Source organism: Oreochromis aureus, linkage group 4, assembly GCF_013358895.1.
Source record: "Oreochromis aureus strain Israel breed Guangdong linkage group 4, ZZ_aureus, whole genome shotgun sequence".
NCBI lineage: Eukaryota > Metazoa > Chordata > Actinopteri > Cichliformes > Cichlidae > Oreochromis > Oreochromis aureus.
The window spans coordinates 2113019-2132256 of NC_052945.1; the positions used below are offsets into that span (position 1 = coordinate 2113019).

The 19238-nt window shown below is 46.0% G+C and overlaps 2 protein-coding genes across 2 annotated transcripts; both read right to left on the reverse strand.

Moving 5' to 3' along the window:
- Positions 1-1428: 1428 nt before the first annotated feature.
- sh2b1 (SH2B adaptor protein 1) lies at positions 1429-14568 on the reverse strand. The gene is made up of 10 exons (XM_031737724.2): positions 14375-14568; positions 9069-11126; positions 8427-8528; positions 7824-7915; positions 7656-7738; positions 7372-7527; positions 6762-6973; positions 6447-6621; positions 5360-5450; positions 1429-4653 (listed from the first exon to the last, which is right to left on the reverse strand). The coding sequence occupies exons 2-10, from the start codon at positions 10746-10748 to the stop codon at positions 4632-4634; spliced, it is 2613 nt and encodes an 870-aa protein (XP_031593584.1). The 5' UTR covers positions 10749-11126; positions 14375-14568; the 3' UTR covers positions 1429-4631.
- A 1021-nt stretch (positions 14569-15589) lies between these two features.
- LOC116318629 (heat shock 70 kDa protein 1) lies at positions 15590-18453 on the reverse strand. The gene is given in 7 exon segments (XM_031737705.2): positions 15590-16138; positions 16140-16491; positions 16494-17532; positions 17534-17859; positions 17862-17900; positions 17903-18004; positions 18303-18453. Coding segments are annotated over 6 exon segments (1911 nt in total). The 5' UTR covers positions 17982-18004; positions 18303-18453; the 3' UTR covers positions 15590-16062.
- Between the last annotated feature and the right edge of the window lie 785 nt (positions 18454-19238).

Below are 19238 nucleotides of genomic sequence, written 5' to 3' on the forward strand. Positions count from 1 at the left end.
CTTGATCAGCTGTTGTTAGAATTTATTTAATATTAATTTCTAGTATCAGCTGATGTTTGATGGAGCCACAGCTGTAAAGCTGCTGGTCATGATATCGGTTTGGTTATCTGGTGAGAGGGAAACATGAAGATGAAACCAGGAGATGTCCTTACTGAATCATCAGAGCTGAACAGGTGATGTAGAAACAGGTTTACCTTTTAGGTGACATGGATGAGTTGAAGGGAAGTTATGAGCTGTTTCTGAGAGACAAATAACACCAGGATCCTTTTCTAAGTAGCTGACAGCTGGTAACTGTGCAGGGGCGGGTCTAGCAAAGTGTTGCCAGGGGGCCAGGTAGGGCATTAACAGGAAAGGGGGGACAAGGAAATACTTTTCTTTATTATTCTCATTTAAAATGTCTCGCTTTTAAAAAATAATTATCTGAGTCTTACAACAAACAATTGATAGATTGATACATATATACCATCAGAACAGTGTACATCACTGTCACAACAGTGTTTATTTTCATTCAAAGGCTTTATGATTTTTCCTATAATGGCGGGCCGGTCTCTAGTCAAAATGCCTGGGACGATTTTTTGTCCCAGTCCAGCTCTGTATGCAGCTCATCTGCAGTCTGGTGTTACCTACATCTTCCTATTCAGAAGGCAGAATTTCCGAGTTCTGAGTACAATCAAAAGCACCACGACTGCAGTTTTTGTGTTGGATGTAAAAAGCAGGCTAGAATCATGGCGGCGGTCAACGACGGTCCAGGCGTGGGATTTCTCTCGTGGAAATGTGCACATTATTTTTTCCTTTCTATTGGTAGGTGGCACAGTGCACTTGTGGCAAGTAAGCAAGATAGAAGACTGGCAAAGTTATGGAAGCAACACATTAACAAGAGAATTCTGAGTAAACCCAAAGTTACTTTCCCTAGTAACTAGTTACTTTCCCTAGTAACTAGTTACTTTCAAAGTAACGAGTAACTTGAAGTAACTGAGTTACATTACTAGTTAGTTCTCTAAAAAAGTAACTCAGTTACTAATTTAAAGTAACTTACCCAACACTGTTAGTTTGTGTGACGCTAAAACCAGTACATCCACATTTATCTAATGGTTTTTAGCCAAAAGAGTACAAAATAAGTGTAGCTCCCTCTGGTGTCAGCCACTGCAACTACATTCTAAAATTAAATGTAATAAAGAATTAACGTAAAACAATTGAGATTCAATCTGTAAAACACTGATTTACATGATTAAATTTACTGCTGGGATTTTCATCATCCTGTCTTAAATCTGCTGTGGAGCAACTTTTAAGAAAATTTCAGACCAATTATTTTTGTCAGCTTTTTAGAAGGTGGACGAACCCGACTCCAATATTTGGGCAATGTCTAATAAAACCACAACACCACCCCGGGAAAGGTTTTAAAAAAAAAAAAGACCACAGACACAGCAGTACGTTTCACTATATTTATATTATATCATTAAATTCAATGTAGTACCTGAAACTAACCACACAGGCCAGACAGACACCGCCGTCCGGCTTCAACACACGGTCCCAGCAAAGAGAGAAAGAGACAGAGAAAGGCACAAAGAGTTCTGAAACTGAGAAAAGGACACAGAACATGATGATGATGGCAATGATGATGATCAGACGAGTGCATGAGCAAAGGAAAGCAGAGCGAGACTGGGTGGCTATGACATGAGTAAATGAACCGAGTGACAGATGCAGGCAGAGGCGATGAGACGACACAGAAAGGCACAAGGAGAAAAAGTATTTCATCGACATTTGCTGCTATAATTTTAATGATGCAGGACGAGGCGGAGGAGGAGGGGACAGATTGAAAACGGCGAGGGATACCGCCACCTGCACAACGAGTCCTATATCGTCATCATTCCTTCTTTTTATCCCCAAACGTAAAAAGGCACAAACATCTGAACTGAATCACAAGAAGAGTCGGAACAAGTGTAACATTGAGCATATGAAACAAAGACAAATGTAATACTATTACTCTGACCATCATCAGTATTATTATTTCCATCTTATTGGTACTGAACTCATCAGCTCTGAGATCAGATTCTTTTTGAGTGTCAGAGAGAAAAAGCAAGCGAGAAAGAGAGAGAGACATTTACACCGAGTGATGCTGCTGAGTGACTGAGGTAAATGTTTCCTGCCTGATCCAGACCCGACCCGCCACCGCCACCTCCTCTCAGGCGGTGCCAAACCAAACTCTATTTAAAAGAAATATAAACTTTACTGCTCAGGACGCATGTCTCAAAGGTACGACTGATCGCGCAGCATGATTTGGGGGGGGGGGGGGGAGGTTTCTTCAGTAACTGCTACAGAACTGACGACATCAGCGTCAACACGTGCACGCCGATTTCTCTCATTACTACAACATCAGTGTAACATGTAGAAAAAACAGACATGCTGCTGAATGTGCGCTTTTTCCTTATATTAACATATGTCAGGGATTTTTAAACGTGGTTACACTTTCTTACACTGACAGGAGAGTCTCACTGACCCCGCCCACTTAAAGTCACAGTGGGCTCCACGTGGCGCACGATGGACGAGGGGTTTGAGCCCTCTGCTCTAAAGGAATCCTGCTGTGATTCAATTCAAAAAAATTAAAGTTACAATGAGAGTTTCCATAGACGTCAGTGCGCTGGCTAAACAGGCCTGTGATTTACAGACATGGACACATTTAAGAATTTAAAACAGAGTCGTGATGGACGCTGCAGGGAAAATGTTATGATTTTTATTTGTCACCTCATGAATATAAAGTTCTGTGAGGCGACTGTTGTGATTTGGTGATATATAAATAAAATGTAATTAAATTATTTTGTAAATGTGCCAATTTATGGCTCTATTAAAATTTTATTAAAATTCTCAAAAACTGCATTTAAATTAAAAAAAAAAAAAAAAAACCCCTTCATGACACTTTAATGCCAAGGAGCCGAACCAAACGCCCCCGATGACATCTGATGTTTTAATGCTGACGAACTCAGACTCCGCTTAAAAATGTCCCTGTTTAAGACAAAAGAAAAGTATTTTTTTTTTTAAAGATGCGAGTCAAGAAAGTCTGACTTTAAGCTAAATTAAAAGAAAGCCACTTTAATGCTCACGAGTCCATTAAGAATGATGCCGACACCACAGGTCAAACTAAACTTAGACGTGTTATTTTAAAGGTTGAAGCCAAACTGAAGTGACGAGCAGCTCACCGAACATCGCCCGCCCCCCCCCCCCGTGATGAAGGTGATGATTGGTGGACTCAGTTCAACAGCAGCGAGTATCGTTACAGTCTCACACTGGCAATAAAGACGTTTAATATAATAATAAAAAAGTTAACGCACCAATTTGTGTCAAAGTCCAAAAGTGAAAATAAAATAAAGCCCAAAATATGCTCATACACTTCAAGAACTAATGAAACTAAACCTCTCATGAAGGCGTCAGCCTGCGGCGTCTCACATTCAGTCATTGTGTTTTTCCTTGGATCCGATCATCACGGACCAACAAACATCCCGGTGCAGACGTCACCATCGTGTTGTTTTAAAGGAGTTTCTAGAATAAATAATAGCAGCAGCTGAACGGAACGTACCGTCAGCTCAGTGAGAGCGCCACAGTGAAACGACAACGTGCACCTCGGCGTCCTGACAACGCTAAAAAACACTGTATTTGGGATGAACATTAGGATAAACGTGATTCCACCATTTAAACTAAAGACCTGTGAAAGTGAAGCAGTGAACGTAAATAGTGGCTTTAGTGTTAACATCATCTGTAGTATTAATGCAAGCAGTCACATGTTGTGTGGGCGGAGTTTAAATGTTAGTGAGGGGTTTATAAAACTGGTGTGTTAGTGCTACCTGGCCGAGCTCGGCTTCAGAAACTGCATTTTTATTCAACTCCAAGTTTCTTTCCAACATTTCCGTCACGTTCGGTTTGCTGCGGCGCCGCCCGTGTACGCAAGAGGCCGCGATGTTTCGGGTCTGGCTGCCAAAGTAGAAATGTCTGTAGTATGTTTGGCCTCTGGCTAGCGTGTGCCGTCCTGACAGGACCGCTGTGAGGTATCGTCGGGTCTGCTGGCGTCACAGGGCTCGAGCCTGAGCCTGCTGCGAGGCGTACCGGCGAAATAAAAACACAAAGCTTATCTGGCTATAAAGTAAGAAATGTACCGCTCGTTAGTGTCGTAAAGCTGCGCTCACCCGCCTCTCCGTCTCTCTCTCACATAGTGTTAGTACTTTTACTCCTCCCCCTCGCTAACAAAATTAAAATACTGGTTATGAATGGCTATGATGTACACCGCCTCATCCAATCCCACTTTCACGCACACTCAAACACACATACGCCTCCTCCTCCATCAGAAGAAGGAGTACTGGTTATCGATGGCTCGGGGCACCCTCGCTCCCTCCCTCTCTTCTCCGTCCGCTGCTTCTAGTTGGCGGAGAGGCGTGTCCCTCTCCCTCTCCTCCCAGTCCTCCACGCCGCCTCCGCTACCGCCTCCACTTCCTCCGCTTCCTCCTCCTGTGATTGCGACTGCCACTGCTGACGCCGCCGCCGCTGCTGCTCCTCCTCCTCCAGCCTCCATTTCATTTCCTCTCTCCTGGGGCGGAGTCGGGGGCGGGGGGCGGCCCGGCGGCAGGGGAGGAGGCTGAGGAGGGCTACGGGGTCTGCTGGTCAAGTCTGCAAGGACAGAGGAGAGGAGGAGAAAAGGAAGAAAAGGGAAGGGGGTAAGAGAGGGAGAAGAGTGTAAATAAAGGCAGAAGAGGAGGAGGATGAGGAGGAGGGGGGAGGAAATAAGGCCGAAAGTGAAACAGTCGGAGGAGAGGAAGGTGAGAGGTGGGAGACAAAGAGAGACGACAGTGAGTGGCTGGTTAGGTGGGAGGAGTCAGCAGTCGTCGAGTCCATGGGAGTCATGGAGGCAGTCCAATTCAAGGTAACACACACACACCCCCCCAAACACACACGATGAAAGGTTTTAATCTCAACTTCGTCTGGGTCTGAAACTAAAGTTTAACATAACCAGGATAACCTCATCTGGCTTCAGCCACGCTAACAGGTCACATGACTGCTCATCCACTCAGTCAGGCTGGGGTTTAGAAATGTTGTTCGCTCTTAAACTCACCTGTTTTCTTCTACACTCAGATTTTTTCCCCCACAAAATATTCAAAGTTTTCTTTGAAATTCTGGCCAGTTATCCTACAGATCCCCCCCCCCCCAGTATAGCTGCCATTTATTCAGGCCACCTTTAAAGTAAACAGGAAATTCAATAAAATGAACTCTCTTGATTGGCTGTGGAGTGTCACATGACCAGAGCCAAACTAAAACCCAAACACATCATTCGTTCATTCACTTCCTCGCTCTCTCAGCAGAGTCCGGTCTCACTTACACACAGTCAGAGATGGGGGTTGATGGAGAGTCAGGATGGCGCGTGGTGATGACATCACAGGCTGTAGGCCGACTGCCTGCCCTGTCCCGGCCTGCAAGGGGCGAGCCAACGGATACAAGACAACAACAGAGAGGTCAGAACAGCGATGGGTGCAGTAACACAGGACAGATGGAGCAGAGGTGGAGGTGGGCGGAGTATCTCCTCACAGGTGTGACGGCGCTCCCGTTTGATCAAACCACCCAAACAATGTTTTCAGGCTCTGATTCTGGATCAGTCGGTGTTTCACCATCACACTCGTGCTGTCGTTAAAGCATTTTTAGCTGAGAATAAAACTCCAGGATCTTATTTTCAGCAGGCGAGACTTCATGCTGCCAGGCCGAGGTCACAGCCATCAGGATGTTTTAAATTTAGCATTTTCATTTAAATTAAACAGCAACTTTTTAAATATTTAATCTCTGAGTCTTTACTGGCAGGACATCAACATTGGTATAATAAATATCCCAGCAGATATGAAGATAAATGATGATTACACATGAACAGAACAGGAAGTAGTCTGCAGGAAGGAGGGAACACATGACGTGTTGGTGGCGTAACTAACGTGACGCAGGCATATGGCAGGTCATGTGGGGTTTGTGTAAAATCCACAGACAAACACGTTAAACAGGTTTGCTTCCAGCTGGGTTACACCTTACAGGTGACCGCTGGGCTCTGCACACCTGACTGAGCAGTTTCAACTCAATGCCACTGAACACGGCTGCTACACGACGGCACCGCTGACCACAGGAGACAGCGTCTACTTTTCCAGCAGCTGCACATCTGCAAGCTGCCCTGCAACCCCTTGCCGCCTCCTCCTCAGAACTCTTACATTTACTTTCCATCCAGTTTAATTCTAAATGAAAATTCCAAGAACAGGAACACCTGTTTTCCAACGAACAAGGATTTCATTTCTAAAAATGGTGAGACCAGTATCAGTGATGTCATAACAGTTATTAGATCATCAAAGACAGCGATCAAAGATTCAAACTCATTTCTTTAAGTCTCGTCTGATTTGTCATTAATTAGTCGCCGGGAACGTTCTCACTCGTACCTGGCTGCCGAATGGCAGTAGCTCCCACAAAGCTGATGAGCGTGACGTCGGAGGCACCGCCGGACTCCAGGGGGATCGGGTGCACGCGGAAGTGCTCGAGCATGTCGAAGATGGACTGGAACCACAGGTGCTGCACTCGACACTGACCGTCCTCATTCAGCGAGAGGCGGAGGTGCTGCGGGGACGAAAGCAACAACACGTTTAAAGCGTACGCATCATCACGTCACCCGAACCTGAACCAGTTCGTCAAACAGGACGGATAAGAGATCCTCTTTGTGATCCAGACTAATGTCTCCCGGGATGATCTCGTCTCACCTTGGCTTTGCCCTGGAAGTTGAAGGTGAGGACGTATTCTCCGCGCCGTGTCTCACTTTGACGGACCAGAAAGACACCGTGGCTCGCCGGGCCTCCAGCCAGCACTAGCTGAGCGGCTTTGAGGCGGGACAGCGTGCCGTGGAACCACTGACACTCGCTGAGCGGGTGTTCCACCGCCTCAACGGGCGTCACGTCAGAGAAGAGGAAGGACCCTGGGCGGAGGAAGGGTTTGTGTAAACTTTTAAAGCTAGTAAGGTCATCACACTGTGACATCACAGCATCGATATACCGCCATCACCCAACAAATCTCTACACATACAAGAATCTACTCCACATTTAGCAAAGCTGATTCAACTGTTTGGGTATTTGTGCAGCTGACAATTTCCCACCATGTATGACATCATTACATGTTGTACACGTGACCATATTATACAACTACAGCACGCCACCTGAGACAGCAGAGGCTAAAGCTGGTACGCAGGTTAGATAGTGGATCATGCATGTTTGGATGCATCATAATTCTTCAGGCGTCACAGAAATATTTTTGAAAAAAAAAAAAAATTGAAGTCTTTATAGTTTTAAATAAAACAAATCTCTGGGTCAGGCTCACCTGTGGCGTCTGGTGTCTCAGCAAACGGTGTGCCGAGACTAGCTCCGCCCCCTCCATGAATCCGGCCATCTGGTTCGTCAAGAGGCGCTCGAGGTGGCAGCTCGGGCGGGAGAGGATCCATGAGAGGAGAGGAGCCGCCGATCCCACCATAACATACTGATGTGAAGAAACGAGCGGAGACGGTCAAACGCTTTTACGTAATGTCTGTTGGACATACATGAACAGAAGCTCCGCCCACATCGGGGGGGGGGTCTAGGTTCAATAAACTTACACTCCATGCTCACCTTGTGAAAGGCGGTCACCTATCTCAGGCGTCCCGCTGATGTCCAACGGCCCCCCGCACACACCCTCGGCATCTTCCTGTTCACTGTGGGAGGGAGAAGGTGGTTATAGCCACACCCACGTGTTGAGCTGGTCAGGCAGTATACCACTGCTGCTTTGTGTTTGCTCACCTGAGACAGACGCCGTTCCTGATGTCACTGAGCCACGCCCTCATCTGAACGGCATCTCGCGTCTCGATCACATACTGCGTCGCCCCATCCAGCTGAGGGGAGCAGAAAGAAGAGAACGTGGTTCATGTTTCAGTGAAACCTTCATGTATGAAAACGTCACCGCTTAAACATTTTCTGTGAGAAACAGGAACTGTTTTGATTCCTAATGTCAGTTTAGGCCCCTCCCCCTCATTCCCAACAGATTAGTTGCACAGTGGAAAACCCCACTGCGCACTGATGGTGCTTTGAGTCCATCGATGCTCTGCTTCATCACATTTATGTTCCACAAAAGTAAAAACCCTGCACAGGCTCCAGATTCTTCTTCTGACCTGCTTTCACCCGCACTTCTCTGGATTGTCACATTCTACTGGTTTAATTCCTGCGGCTAAAACAATGACCTGGCCTGTGTTTATGTGGTACACCTTGTACTGGGTTCAGCCACCTTTAGCTTTCAGAGACTAAATTCTGCACATTGCATACATGCATCTAATTGCACTGAGCGGCCGGCACGTGATTGGTTGTTTAGACATAAGAATCAAATACGATGGTTGACTGTGAGATTACCTGCAGCAGGAAGGTGTTCTCCTTGTCGGGGACCTCGAGCGCCGTGGTGCTCCTCACATCCACGATGGAGCAACAGGGGACAGTCAGCCGAGGCTTCGATGACTGGAGACAAAAGGTTTGCCGTTTAGTTATACAGCCACACAATTTAGCGGTAGGTCAAAGGTCGTGTGTTCAGGCAGCTGGAGAAGTGTGGGTGATGGTGACACTGGCAGTCCTATCACTCCTGACCAGTAACAACCAGGACAGGCTGAGCTATGAGTTATCCTGCTGACAGCTCCAACACAACCACCTTTATATGCCTGAGTAATGAACTAATCGACTGACAGCTCAATACATTTACGTGTTGTAGGGTTGATAGTAGGAAGTGAAGCTTTGTCACCTTTGTGGACCTTTTAAAGGCTCCTGTGACCCTCAAAGCTTCAGAAGACCCCAAATAAACATTTAGACATTTACACCACTTTTCATACTGACGTTTGAGTTAGGCTACTTTTCTGCAATATCATTTTTTTAATGATCCTGCAGATGTTCATTGATTCAAAAAAAAAAAAAAAAAAAAAAAAATCAGGAAATTCAAGTTGTTTCTCTTTGACCCGTTTTGAGCACCAACACTGACACAAGTTAAAAGGTTTACTCAGAACTCACTTTGGGTGGGATGAAGAACTCCAGATAGTACTCCTCTCCACGCTCGCCACCTTCTCTGTCCCGCTCTCGGAGGACCAGGCGACATTTGTGCCAGCGTCCTCCACTCCAGGGCACGTTCCCCCCGCTGGCGAGAGACTGCACTGGTGGCGGCTGGGCTCCAGGAGACTGCGCCGAGGCAGGGTTGTTGTCCGTACCATGATGCAGCAGACCGAAGGAGAAGCCGGAGAAGCCGTGGCTGCCGCTCCACTCGTCGCTGGATGAGCTCACGCTCACCCCACCCTCCCGTACCAGCCGGCCCACCTTCCTCGGAGGACCCATGGCGGCGGCGCTGCTCGGAGGCAGCGTCGCAGAGTGCAAACCGGAGGCGGTCGAGGTGAGGATGGGAGGAGGGGATCGTGACAATCTGAGCTTCTCCAGACGATGGCTCCACTTCTCCTTCTCGCCTCCTTCGCCGTTGCTCCGCCGCCGATCCCGAGCAGCTTCTGACAACGACAGGGAGGTGGCGCTGCTTGACGACGAAGGGGGCAGTGAGGAGGAGGAGGAATGAGGAAGCGAGAGGGGCATGGACAGAGAAACGGGCATGGATGAGGTGGGTGTCGGAGGCTGTGTGCCAGAGGTCCTCTTAGAGGTGTCCTGTACGCCCATGGTGTAGCTGTAGCTGGAGGGCAGCTGCGCCTGCGTGGCGTCGCTGGAGGAGCTGCGCCAGTGCAGGATGCCTCGCACACTGCCCCGCACGCTGCGCCCCACGTTCCGCAGCGAGAAACGCTTCTTCAGCTTGTTTTTGGAGGAGCCAGGCGTGCCGCTTGCCTTGGAGCCGGGCGGAGGAGTGACTGAGGGTGGATTCTGAGGAGTGTGGGAGGAGTCTGCGTTGTCCACCTCTGACAAGTCCGCTTCCCGCTCTTCTAGCTCTTCGCCGACAGAAGCCGCCCCGAGCCAGCTGTCCTCCTCTTCCTCCACAGGCGCGTCGCCGTTCCCCGGAGCCAACACGCTCCGACTCTCCTCACGCTTCCCGTTGTTCCCTCCTACTGAGGAGCAGCACGATGACGAAGATGATGGAGGCAGGACTTGGCCGTGGGCATAAGAATCCTGAAACCTGTCCCCACCACGGTTCTCCAGCACAAGACGTGCCGGTGCTGCCTTCGAGCCCCGCGTCGTGTTAGTCGGAGGACACGGGGGGACCGCTCCTCCAGTCACGGACAGCGGCGAGACCGCCTCCTCTTCCAGAGACGTAGCGTCTGACTGTGGAGCCCAGCTCACCACTTCGTCCCGTGCAGAGGAACAGCTCGGCGGGAGAGCCCCCTCCAGCTCGCTCTGGAAATGGCGAACGAAGCGGTCGGTGAAGCGGCGGCAAAAGGCAGCGGCAGAGTCTGCGGAGTAGTGCGGGTTTTCTAAGAGAAACGCCCGGAAGTGACGTGCAAAGTCACCGGCTGCAACGCGGGCGTGAAGTTCACAGAATTCGGTCCAGCTCAAGCAAGGTGAGGGCGATGGCGTGGGCGTGTCCGACAGCGAGGATGGATGGGCCTGGGATGGCGGGCTCATCAGCGGAGGGAGAGGGGGAGGGCGCGAGGACAAGGGCAGCAAGGAAGGAGAGGGTGGGGAAGGAGAGGGGGAGGGAGATGGAGGTAAAGGGGAGGAGTTTGCCGCCCGTGGGCTGGGTGGGGTTAAAAGAGAGCCGTTCATCCTCCTGAAAGGGGTGAGGTGCTGAGGGGCTCAATGATCAGTCAGATTACTTCAGTGTGGTGGGGGCACCTACACCACATCAGTCAACCAATTTACAAACGAGGGTGAAGCTCTGCCCCATCGAGGGAGAAGAAAAAAAAAAAAAAAACAAAAAAAAAAAAAAAAAAAAAAAAAAAAAAAAAAAAAACGATAACGACGGTGTTTAGAGGCGGTCAAACTTCTGCTACATTATTTATGAGACTAAAGACTTCAGCCAGAAAAAAACCAAAACAAAGAAAGGCTCCCACACAGGAAACGTGCAGTCTGAGGAGGTTAGACGAGTCACGAGGTCCGCCTCTTCTTCAATGTCTGCCTGTATGACAGGAGCGCCGCCACATCCTAGAGAAGGACCAAAAAAAAAAAAAAAAACCATTAGTGACACGAGCACACTTTAACTGTTAAAACATAACGAACATGCCAGAGATCGACGACGCCTTTAATGTCCGGAAATCTTTTTGTGATTCAAGCATTTTTTTTATAGGAAACAGACCCACAGCACGCACACATGAAGCGCTGATCAGGTGCACAGTGGCGTCGTTGGGATCAGAACACGTAGAAACGACAATCTGTTTGAGGCTTCGCTGAATCATGAGCTCAGCTTTCACTTTTTGTAATACCTGCTCCGATTTTCCCAACATCCACACCGGAATAATAAAAATATAAAACTGATCTGATGATTTTGAAAGAGCGATTTCTTTCTTAGTTTTTTTTTTTTTTTTTTTTTTTTTTTAAATAACTGTCACAGATGCAAATTTAACATTAGGGTGACGTTGAGACAGGAAGTGATTCAGTCATGCTTCGTTTTTGATAAGGAACGTTGCAGATTCAGCTGCCAGATTTACCACAGCGTCATGTCAATCAATGCTGTTCTGCACTCTCATTGGTAATCAAGTGGAAGCTGAGGGAGGATCAACTCAGGACCCGCCCGTCTCATGTGGCCAGCGGTTATTTCACTCATCGTGGCTTCATGTTGGACTGGACGCCTCTCGAGATCATGTCTACCTTCTAACATTGAGTTTTTAATTTTTCTTCTTCAGACTCATCATTTAAAACTGAGTTATTGTTGAATCAGTGTTGTGGCTCCTTCATATTGCTCAAAGAATTTCAGGGGTTTCGAGTTTGGTTCTTATTTTAGATTTTCACTCTTAAATATAATGGTGTAAATTAAAGGAGCTCAGTTATATGTAAACCTTTTCTATTCCATTGAACTCCTTTTCATTTATTTTTATATTACATGTTTTATTTAATGAGCTCTTCTACTTGAAGTGATTTTATTATAGGCTGCGTTTAATGTTTTTGCTGCTGTAACAGGAAGTCTTTTGGATAACAGATACCTCATCTCATCGTAAGCACGTGTCATACTTTGAACTAAAAATCTTCACTTCAGTTTCTGAAGTTTATTAGTGAGGGCATTTAAGCATTCAGTGTCAACAGGTACAGGTATAAAGTTTTAAGCCACTCATTTCTTTACATTTTGCTTACTGGGAGCCTCCAGATTTCGGAAGGTCTTTCAAATTTCTTATTTGGACATTGGCTGCTTTTTCACTCATTTCCAGTCCAGTCCTTGTACCTGAGATTTTGTTAAGACTCTGAACTTTGACCTATGAATCACTCAAAGATAAAAAGGCTCCTAACTCAGGGGATGAACCAGTGTTGTGTCCACACATAATAGGGAAAAAAGTTTGATCTTTAGGCTCTTTGTCACCAGCTGCCTGTCACAAAAATACATTTGTTCTTATTTCATTGGCTGAATCTAAAGTACAGAAGATATCACGATTTGAAAGACAAGATGGTGTTTTTGCATCTGGACCTTCAGCTGACCGTCTAACATTCACTGCAGCCTCATCAGAAACAGTCTGAGTAGAGGGCTGGCTGTCCAGAATCAGTTCTTAAGGGAAAACGGGGAGTTAAGGCTGAGCTATGCCACATTACATATAAAACACGGTGGAGGCTCGGTCATTATTTGAGCTGCATTTTAGTCAGTGGTGTTTGAGATCTTTGGAAAGCACCAGCGGTAACGTTTGCACGTCCTCTCCCGTTAATGCGGCAGGTAAATAATCAGCTAACAGTGCATATTATGTTAGTGCGATCTGCCTTATTACAAAACCTGCCATTACTGTGCATTTAGGTGACCATGATGAGAGAGACAGAGTCTGGCTGGCAGTTCTCGCTGCAGTCTACCGGTAGAGTCTCCTTTCAGGCCAGGATAGACGAATGTCACCGAGCAGTGACTAAGTTTGTGGTCAAAGGCTTGCACCCATTTGCCACAGCAGATGCCCCCGATTTTCGGTAAGTGAATGTGTTTAATTGTAGGCAGGGACATTACTGGATATTCTTGTGTAATTGCTACAGAATAATTTATGTTATACTTTATTATTGCTACAGAAGAATATTTATTTTGTTATTTTACATTTACAATTTTTTTCCTGGGGACCCTGTGACACCCCATTGAAGAGCCGTAGGCTGTGGATCTCTTAAGATCTCACTGTTGGGTTTGTAAGGCCATGTTACTCCTAAATTTCTATCTTGTTCAAACAGAAAATATAAAACAAAGTTCTAAGCTAATCGACCTTAGTGTTCTCTTTTTAAAAAAATAAGATTTCGATAAGAGAATCGATAAAGAATCGAATCGTTAAACAGAATCGAAAATGGAATCAGAATCGTGAAAATCTTATCAATACCCATCCCTAAACATTACTGAAGCAGTCTGGGATCATCCTGACACAGAACAGAACAAAAAGTCAGAAACATCCAAGAGCGCTTTGAATGTCCTTCAAGGAGCCTGAAGAACGATTCCTGAAGATCCTCACAGAAACTGCAAGCTTCCTTGGGGAGTTCTGGCTACGCTGAAGAATAAAGGCGGTCACACCAAACACTCACTTTCAATCTCACTAGAATTTTACACTCCCATTTTTGGCTTCTTAAATACAATTCCATGTATGCTTGTCACATGTTTTAATGTATCATACATTCATTTCCTACAATATATAAAAATATAAGATGATTTAAGACTTTTGCACACTCCTGTCTGAAGACCAAACGTTCCAGTTTTTGTATATTGAAGATTGTTTGCTCACAGGGTTCTCGAAAACTGATTTATTGATCATTTTATTCCTAAAAACATCATTAAAACCGTTTTTTTTCAGTATCATTTTATTTCGACCGCTGTTACCTTTCACCTTAATGACCTTAATGACAAAAGACACGAACACTTCCCCCAGCACCTGATTATTGATTACAGATTATTGATAACAGAGCGTCTCACAGCAGCGTTAGGTGGCTCGTTAGCATGCTAACATGAACTAGCAGTGTGCTCATTCAGCTTCTTTAAAGACCTGCAACGTTAGCTGGCTAACGTTAGCCCCACAGACTCGACGTGCCCACGCACCTGCCCCTCAGTCGCGCCTGTGTTCAGTCAGCTGTTGCTGGTTTAAGTGGTCAGAGAGAGGATGACCACACACTGAATCATCCCACAGCAGTTGTAGCCAAACATTCCGCGAGCTAAGCTAATCGTTAGCCAGCTAGCTAGCTATTAATAAACCTAGCTATCAGTGTTTCCTGAGCACAGCGCGCGGCGTCTGGTGTACCTGCAGATCACAGTCCCGTGTCTCCATCCGTGTCTTTGGGTGAAGCTGGCACCATGCGTTTCATCTTTCCTCCTGCCTACATGACGGGACAAACAGCTCCAAAGCTGCTTGTTGTTATTGTTGCTGCTGCTCCTGCTGCTAAATATGAATATTGCTATGCCTTGCCTGGACCCGTTCTTCTCGCAGTGGCCTAAATCTCGCGATCGTTTGCAGGTCGGCGAGTGCAGCCTTTATATGACAGCGAAACAGCTGGACTCAATAATGAGGATTATTTTCAACGACGACATTAATAATAAACTTTAATCAGCAGCATCGTTCTAAATCGGAATTGGAAAAAATTAAAAAGCGACATTAAAACATTAGAAAATACATGAAATACAAACTAAATAATTTAAGACATCAGTAAAACGTTATGGAAAAAAGCCAGTCTATTGAATTTATTTTGTTTATTTCTTTTAATAAAGAACTGCTCTACTAGTAAGAGGAAGATTTGCCATTTACTGTTACTGTAGAAGTAATATTACTATAAGAGTAATATAACTATATTATACCCCTATTTCTGAAAGACCTGAATCAGTTACACTGTAATTACTGACATATTGCCTCTGAGATTATCCCACAATATGCTTTTGATTTTCTGAATATTTCCAAATTTAACATGAGAAAAACTGTACCTTTAACTCACCATGCAGCCACTTGATTTTCATCAAACAGCTGATAAAAAAACGTTCAAATAAAATGCAACAAATAAATCAACATCTTGATGCATGCTCAATCATTCAGGTAAGGAAATCCCAAAAGGTTGATTCTGTTTATCTGCACGTAGCGTCACTGAAAATGTTAAGTCCAGAAAGACATCCTGTAAATGTTGATTTATTTCCCAAAAGGTTGATTCTGTTAAAGGAAATAAAATACAAGAAGATCACCTCCTCTACCTAATCTGTGTGGAATCCACGATATAAGGGAAGGAAATCTTTTTCCTGCTGTTTTGAATCAAGTAAAGTCAGGGTCTTATGAACACTAAGTGATAACTAGTCAATAACTTACAGGAAAGCAGCCAATCTTCACATCTGAGACCTGAAAATAAGATGTTTCGGGCATCTTTTAAAGGGAAACTAAAGGAGAGAGAATCAAATGAAAGAAGAGCAGATAATATTTCTTTATTGCTTCAAGTGACAAGTTGAGTTAATTTTGTTATATACTCGGTTTTATGGCTGTAAAGTCTAATATTTAAAATGAAATGATTATCAAACCAAAATGACAATTATATTATATTTCACTCTCACTTTATTGTTTTGGCAGAGATGAACGATATATTGACAAATCAAAACATATGATTTTTTCCAGTGTAAAGAACAAGTAAAAAAAACATGAATATTACATTTAAATCAATATTTTTATTTTTATTTTTTTATTTATTTATTTTACATGGAAGACTTGTAAACATTTGTGGCTTTAACAGCTTATATCATAAATAATAATCAAACTGAGGATCATCAGGCATCCAAAAACACAGCAGTGGTATAAAAACATTTTTAGATCACAGTAAAGTTCATGACGCAGAGACATCGTGGAAGACAGGCAAATATTCTTTTTTGTATTAACTATAAAAATATGACTTAAGTCAAAGAGTCCGATGTGAGTGTGCAACAGTCCCAGTGAGCTCAGAGTCCATCTTCAGGGCCTCTTTAGTCCACCTCCTCAATAGTGGGCCCCTGGGAGCCGGCTCGTGCCTGCTCTCCACAGGTAGCACCAGTGGGCATCCTCCTGATACAGCTTGCTGATGATGGGGTTGCACACTTTCTCCAGCTCTTTCTGCTTGTGTTGGTACTCCTCTTTATCAGCCAGCTGGTTGTTCTCCAGCCAGGCGATGGCCTCGTCACATTTCTCCACCACCTTCTTCTTGTCCTCCTCGCTGATTTTGCCCTTCAGGTTGTCGTCCTGCACGCTGCTCTTCATGTTGAAGGCGTAGGACTCCAGGGAGTTCTTGGCGGCGATTTTGTCCCTCTGAAGGTCGTCCTCGGCTTTGTATTTCTCTGCGTCCTGCACCATCTTCTCGATCTCTTCTTTGCTCAGTCGGCCCTTATCGTTGGTGATGGTGATCTTGTTCTCTTTGCGGTGCTCTTGTCCACCATGAACACGTTCAAAATGCCGTTGGCATCGACGTCGAAGGTGACCTCGATCTGCGGGACGCCTCGTGGGGCGGGCGGGATCCCCGTCAGCTCAAACTTGCCCAGCAGGTTGTTGTCCTTGGTCATGGCTCTCTCTCCTTCGTAGACCTGGATCAGGACGCCGGGCTGGTTGTCGGAGTAGGTGGTGAAGGTCTGGGTCTGCTTGGTGGGGATGGTGGTGTTGCGTTTGATCAGGGCCGTCATGACCCCTCCGGCCGTCTCGATACCCAGGGACAGAGGCGCCACGTCCAGCAGCAGCAGGTCCTGAACGTTGCCGGAGGTGTCGCCCGAGAGGATGGCGGCCTGGACGGCGGCGCCGTAAGCCACGGCCTCGTCCGGGTTGATGCTCTTGTTCAGCTCCCGGCCGTTGAAGAAGTCCTGCAGCAGCTTCTGGATTTTGGGGATTCGGGTGGAGCCTCCCACCAGGACGACGTCGTGGATCTGCCCCTTGTCCAGTTTGGCGTCCCTCAGGGATTTCTCCACCGGCTCCAAGGTTCCCCTGAACAGGTCGGAGCACAGCTCCTCAAAGCGAGCCCTGGTGATGGAGGTGTAGAAGTCGACGCCCTCAAACAGAGAGTCGATCTCGATGCTGGCCTGGGAGCTGGAGGACAGGGTCCTCTTGGCCCTCTCACAAGCTGTGCGCAGCCTCCTCAAGGCTCTCTTGTTCTGGCTGATGTCCTTCTTGTGCTTCCTCTTGAACTCCTCCACAAAGTGGTTCACCATGCGATTGTCAAAGTCCTCTCCGCCCAGGTGGGTGTCTCCGGCCGTGGACTTCACCTCAAAGATGCCGTCTTCAATGGTCAGGATGGACACGTCGAAGGTGCCCCCACCCAGGTCAAAGATCAGGACGTTCCTCTCGCCTGACTTGCCTTTGTCCAGACCGTAGGCGATGGCGGCCGCCGTGGGCTCGTTGATGATCCTCAGAACGTTGAGGCCCGCGATGACGCCCGCGTCTTTAGTGGCCTGTCGCTGGGAGTCGTTGAAAGCGCGCCGGGACCGTGATGACAGCGTTGGACACCTTTTGGCCCAGGTAGGCCTCTGCGATCTCCTTCATCTTCACCAGGACCATGGAGGAGATCTCCTCGGGGTAGAAGGCCTTGTCCTCCCCTTTGTACTCCACTCTGATTTTGGGCTTCCCTCCGTCTGAAATCACCTTGAAGGGCCAGTGCTTCATGTCCGCCTGCACCACAGGTTCATCAAACTTTCTTCCAATCAGCCTCTTGGCATCAAACACAGTGTTGCTGGGGTTCAGAGCCACCTGGTTCTTGGCTGCGTCCCCAATGAGCCTCTCGGTGTCTGTGAAGGCCACATAGCTGGGGTGGTCCTGTTGCCCTGGTCGTTGGCGATGATTTCTACTTTCCGTGCTGGAAAACCCCCACACAGGAGTAGGTGGTGCCCAGGTCGATGCCGATCGCTACACCTTTAGCTGCAGACATCTTGATTGCTTTGACTTCGTTTCCTAAAGAGAAGGAGAAAACATCAGAGAGGAACATAATAATAATAATAATGTGTAATTATGGAGCCTGAGAATCAGATAAACTGCAGTTAGAGTCTAAACATCAGCACTTTGTTATTTTTTTCATGTTGAACGTCATTCATTTATTCACTGTTTTCAGTTTAACTTGAATTTTTCTTCTCATGTGCATGAAAACTGTTTTTAAAAGCTCCTCCAAACATGTTCCTTCAAAATAAAACTGATGTGCTTTTGCGTTGCACATTTCAGAGTAAAGCGCCTCAGAATTGAAGGTTGTACTTACAGTTGTGTGTCGCTGTGAAGAGGAGTGATGTTCTTTTTCTTCTTCTTCGTCTCTTGATCTTCTGCTGCTCTCTGATCTCTGTGTTGCTCTCTCTGCTCTCACACCGGCAGCTTTATATCTGTTGAGCTCGCTGTCTGGTTGCTTCCAGACGTTTCACCCGCAACCACGTCAGGTGTGCGTCAACGGGCCGGTACAGCTTCCTATCTGGAGCTTCAAAATAAAACACATCCGGCTCAAAATCAGCTTCAGTAACTGCGTTTGAACAGCGACTCGTCTTATTGTGAAACTCAAGTCGGACCACTTGAAGCAGCTTCATCAGAACTCTCTGGAATCATCGTGAAGCCGAAAGAACGACTCAGATACAAACTTTGACTTCTATGCCATTACTTTTTGTGATTAATAAATCACTATTGTTATTATTCTCACTATTACTATCACTATTAAATGAGACATCTGCACACACTGGATTCAGTCATTCTTCACCTGTCATTGCAGGACCTTACCAAGCTTTTAATGTCTTTCAGATTTCGGACACCGTTACTTTTTCCCTGCACACTCTGCCACGAGACTTCTTTGCCTTTGCAGTGGCTGAACAGGGGGTATCCAGTAAATACTTATTATTATAATATGGGACGTTTTTCTATTATCTCGTGTTATTTCAGGTTCTCGTGCATCTATAGCAAATTACTCAAATTATTGATCACAAGAGCTGAGTACTGAGCAAATGTCACTCTTATGTGAAAAATGGATAATAAAACCAGGACATAAAGGTTCAGTGTCTGAAAGCAAAGATTTCTAAATAAAGGTTTGTTTTTTAATCTTTATTTTTATGTCAGCTGAATACTGGAGTCAATAATTATCAATAAAAACAAAATGAATGTGTCTCACAATCAAAATCTAGACGTTTCTGTTCAGTGTTTGCTTCAGTTCTCCAGA

Coding starts and splice junctions, on each gene's coding strand:
- sh2b1 (XM_031737724.2), bottom strand. CDS start 10,748: ATGAACGGCTCTCTTTTAACCCCACCCAGCCCACGGGCGGCAAACTCC. Junction 7,739..7,823: donor AGGAACGGCGTCTGTCTCAG/GTGAGCAAACAC, acceptor TCCCTCCCACAG/TGAACAGGAAGATGCCGAGG. Junction 4,654..5,359: donor ACCCCCATCTCTGACTGTGT/GTAAGTGAGACC, acceptor CTGTCCTTGCAG/ACTTGACCAGCAGACCCCGT.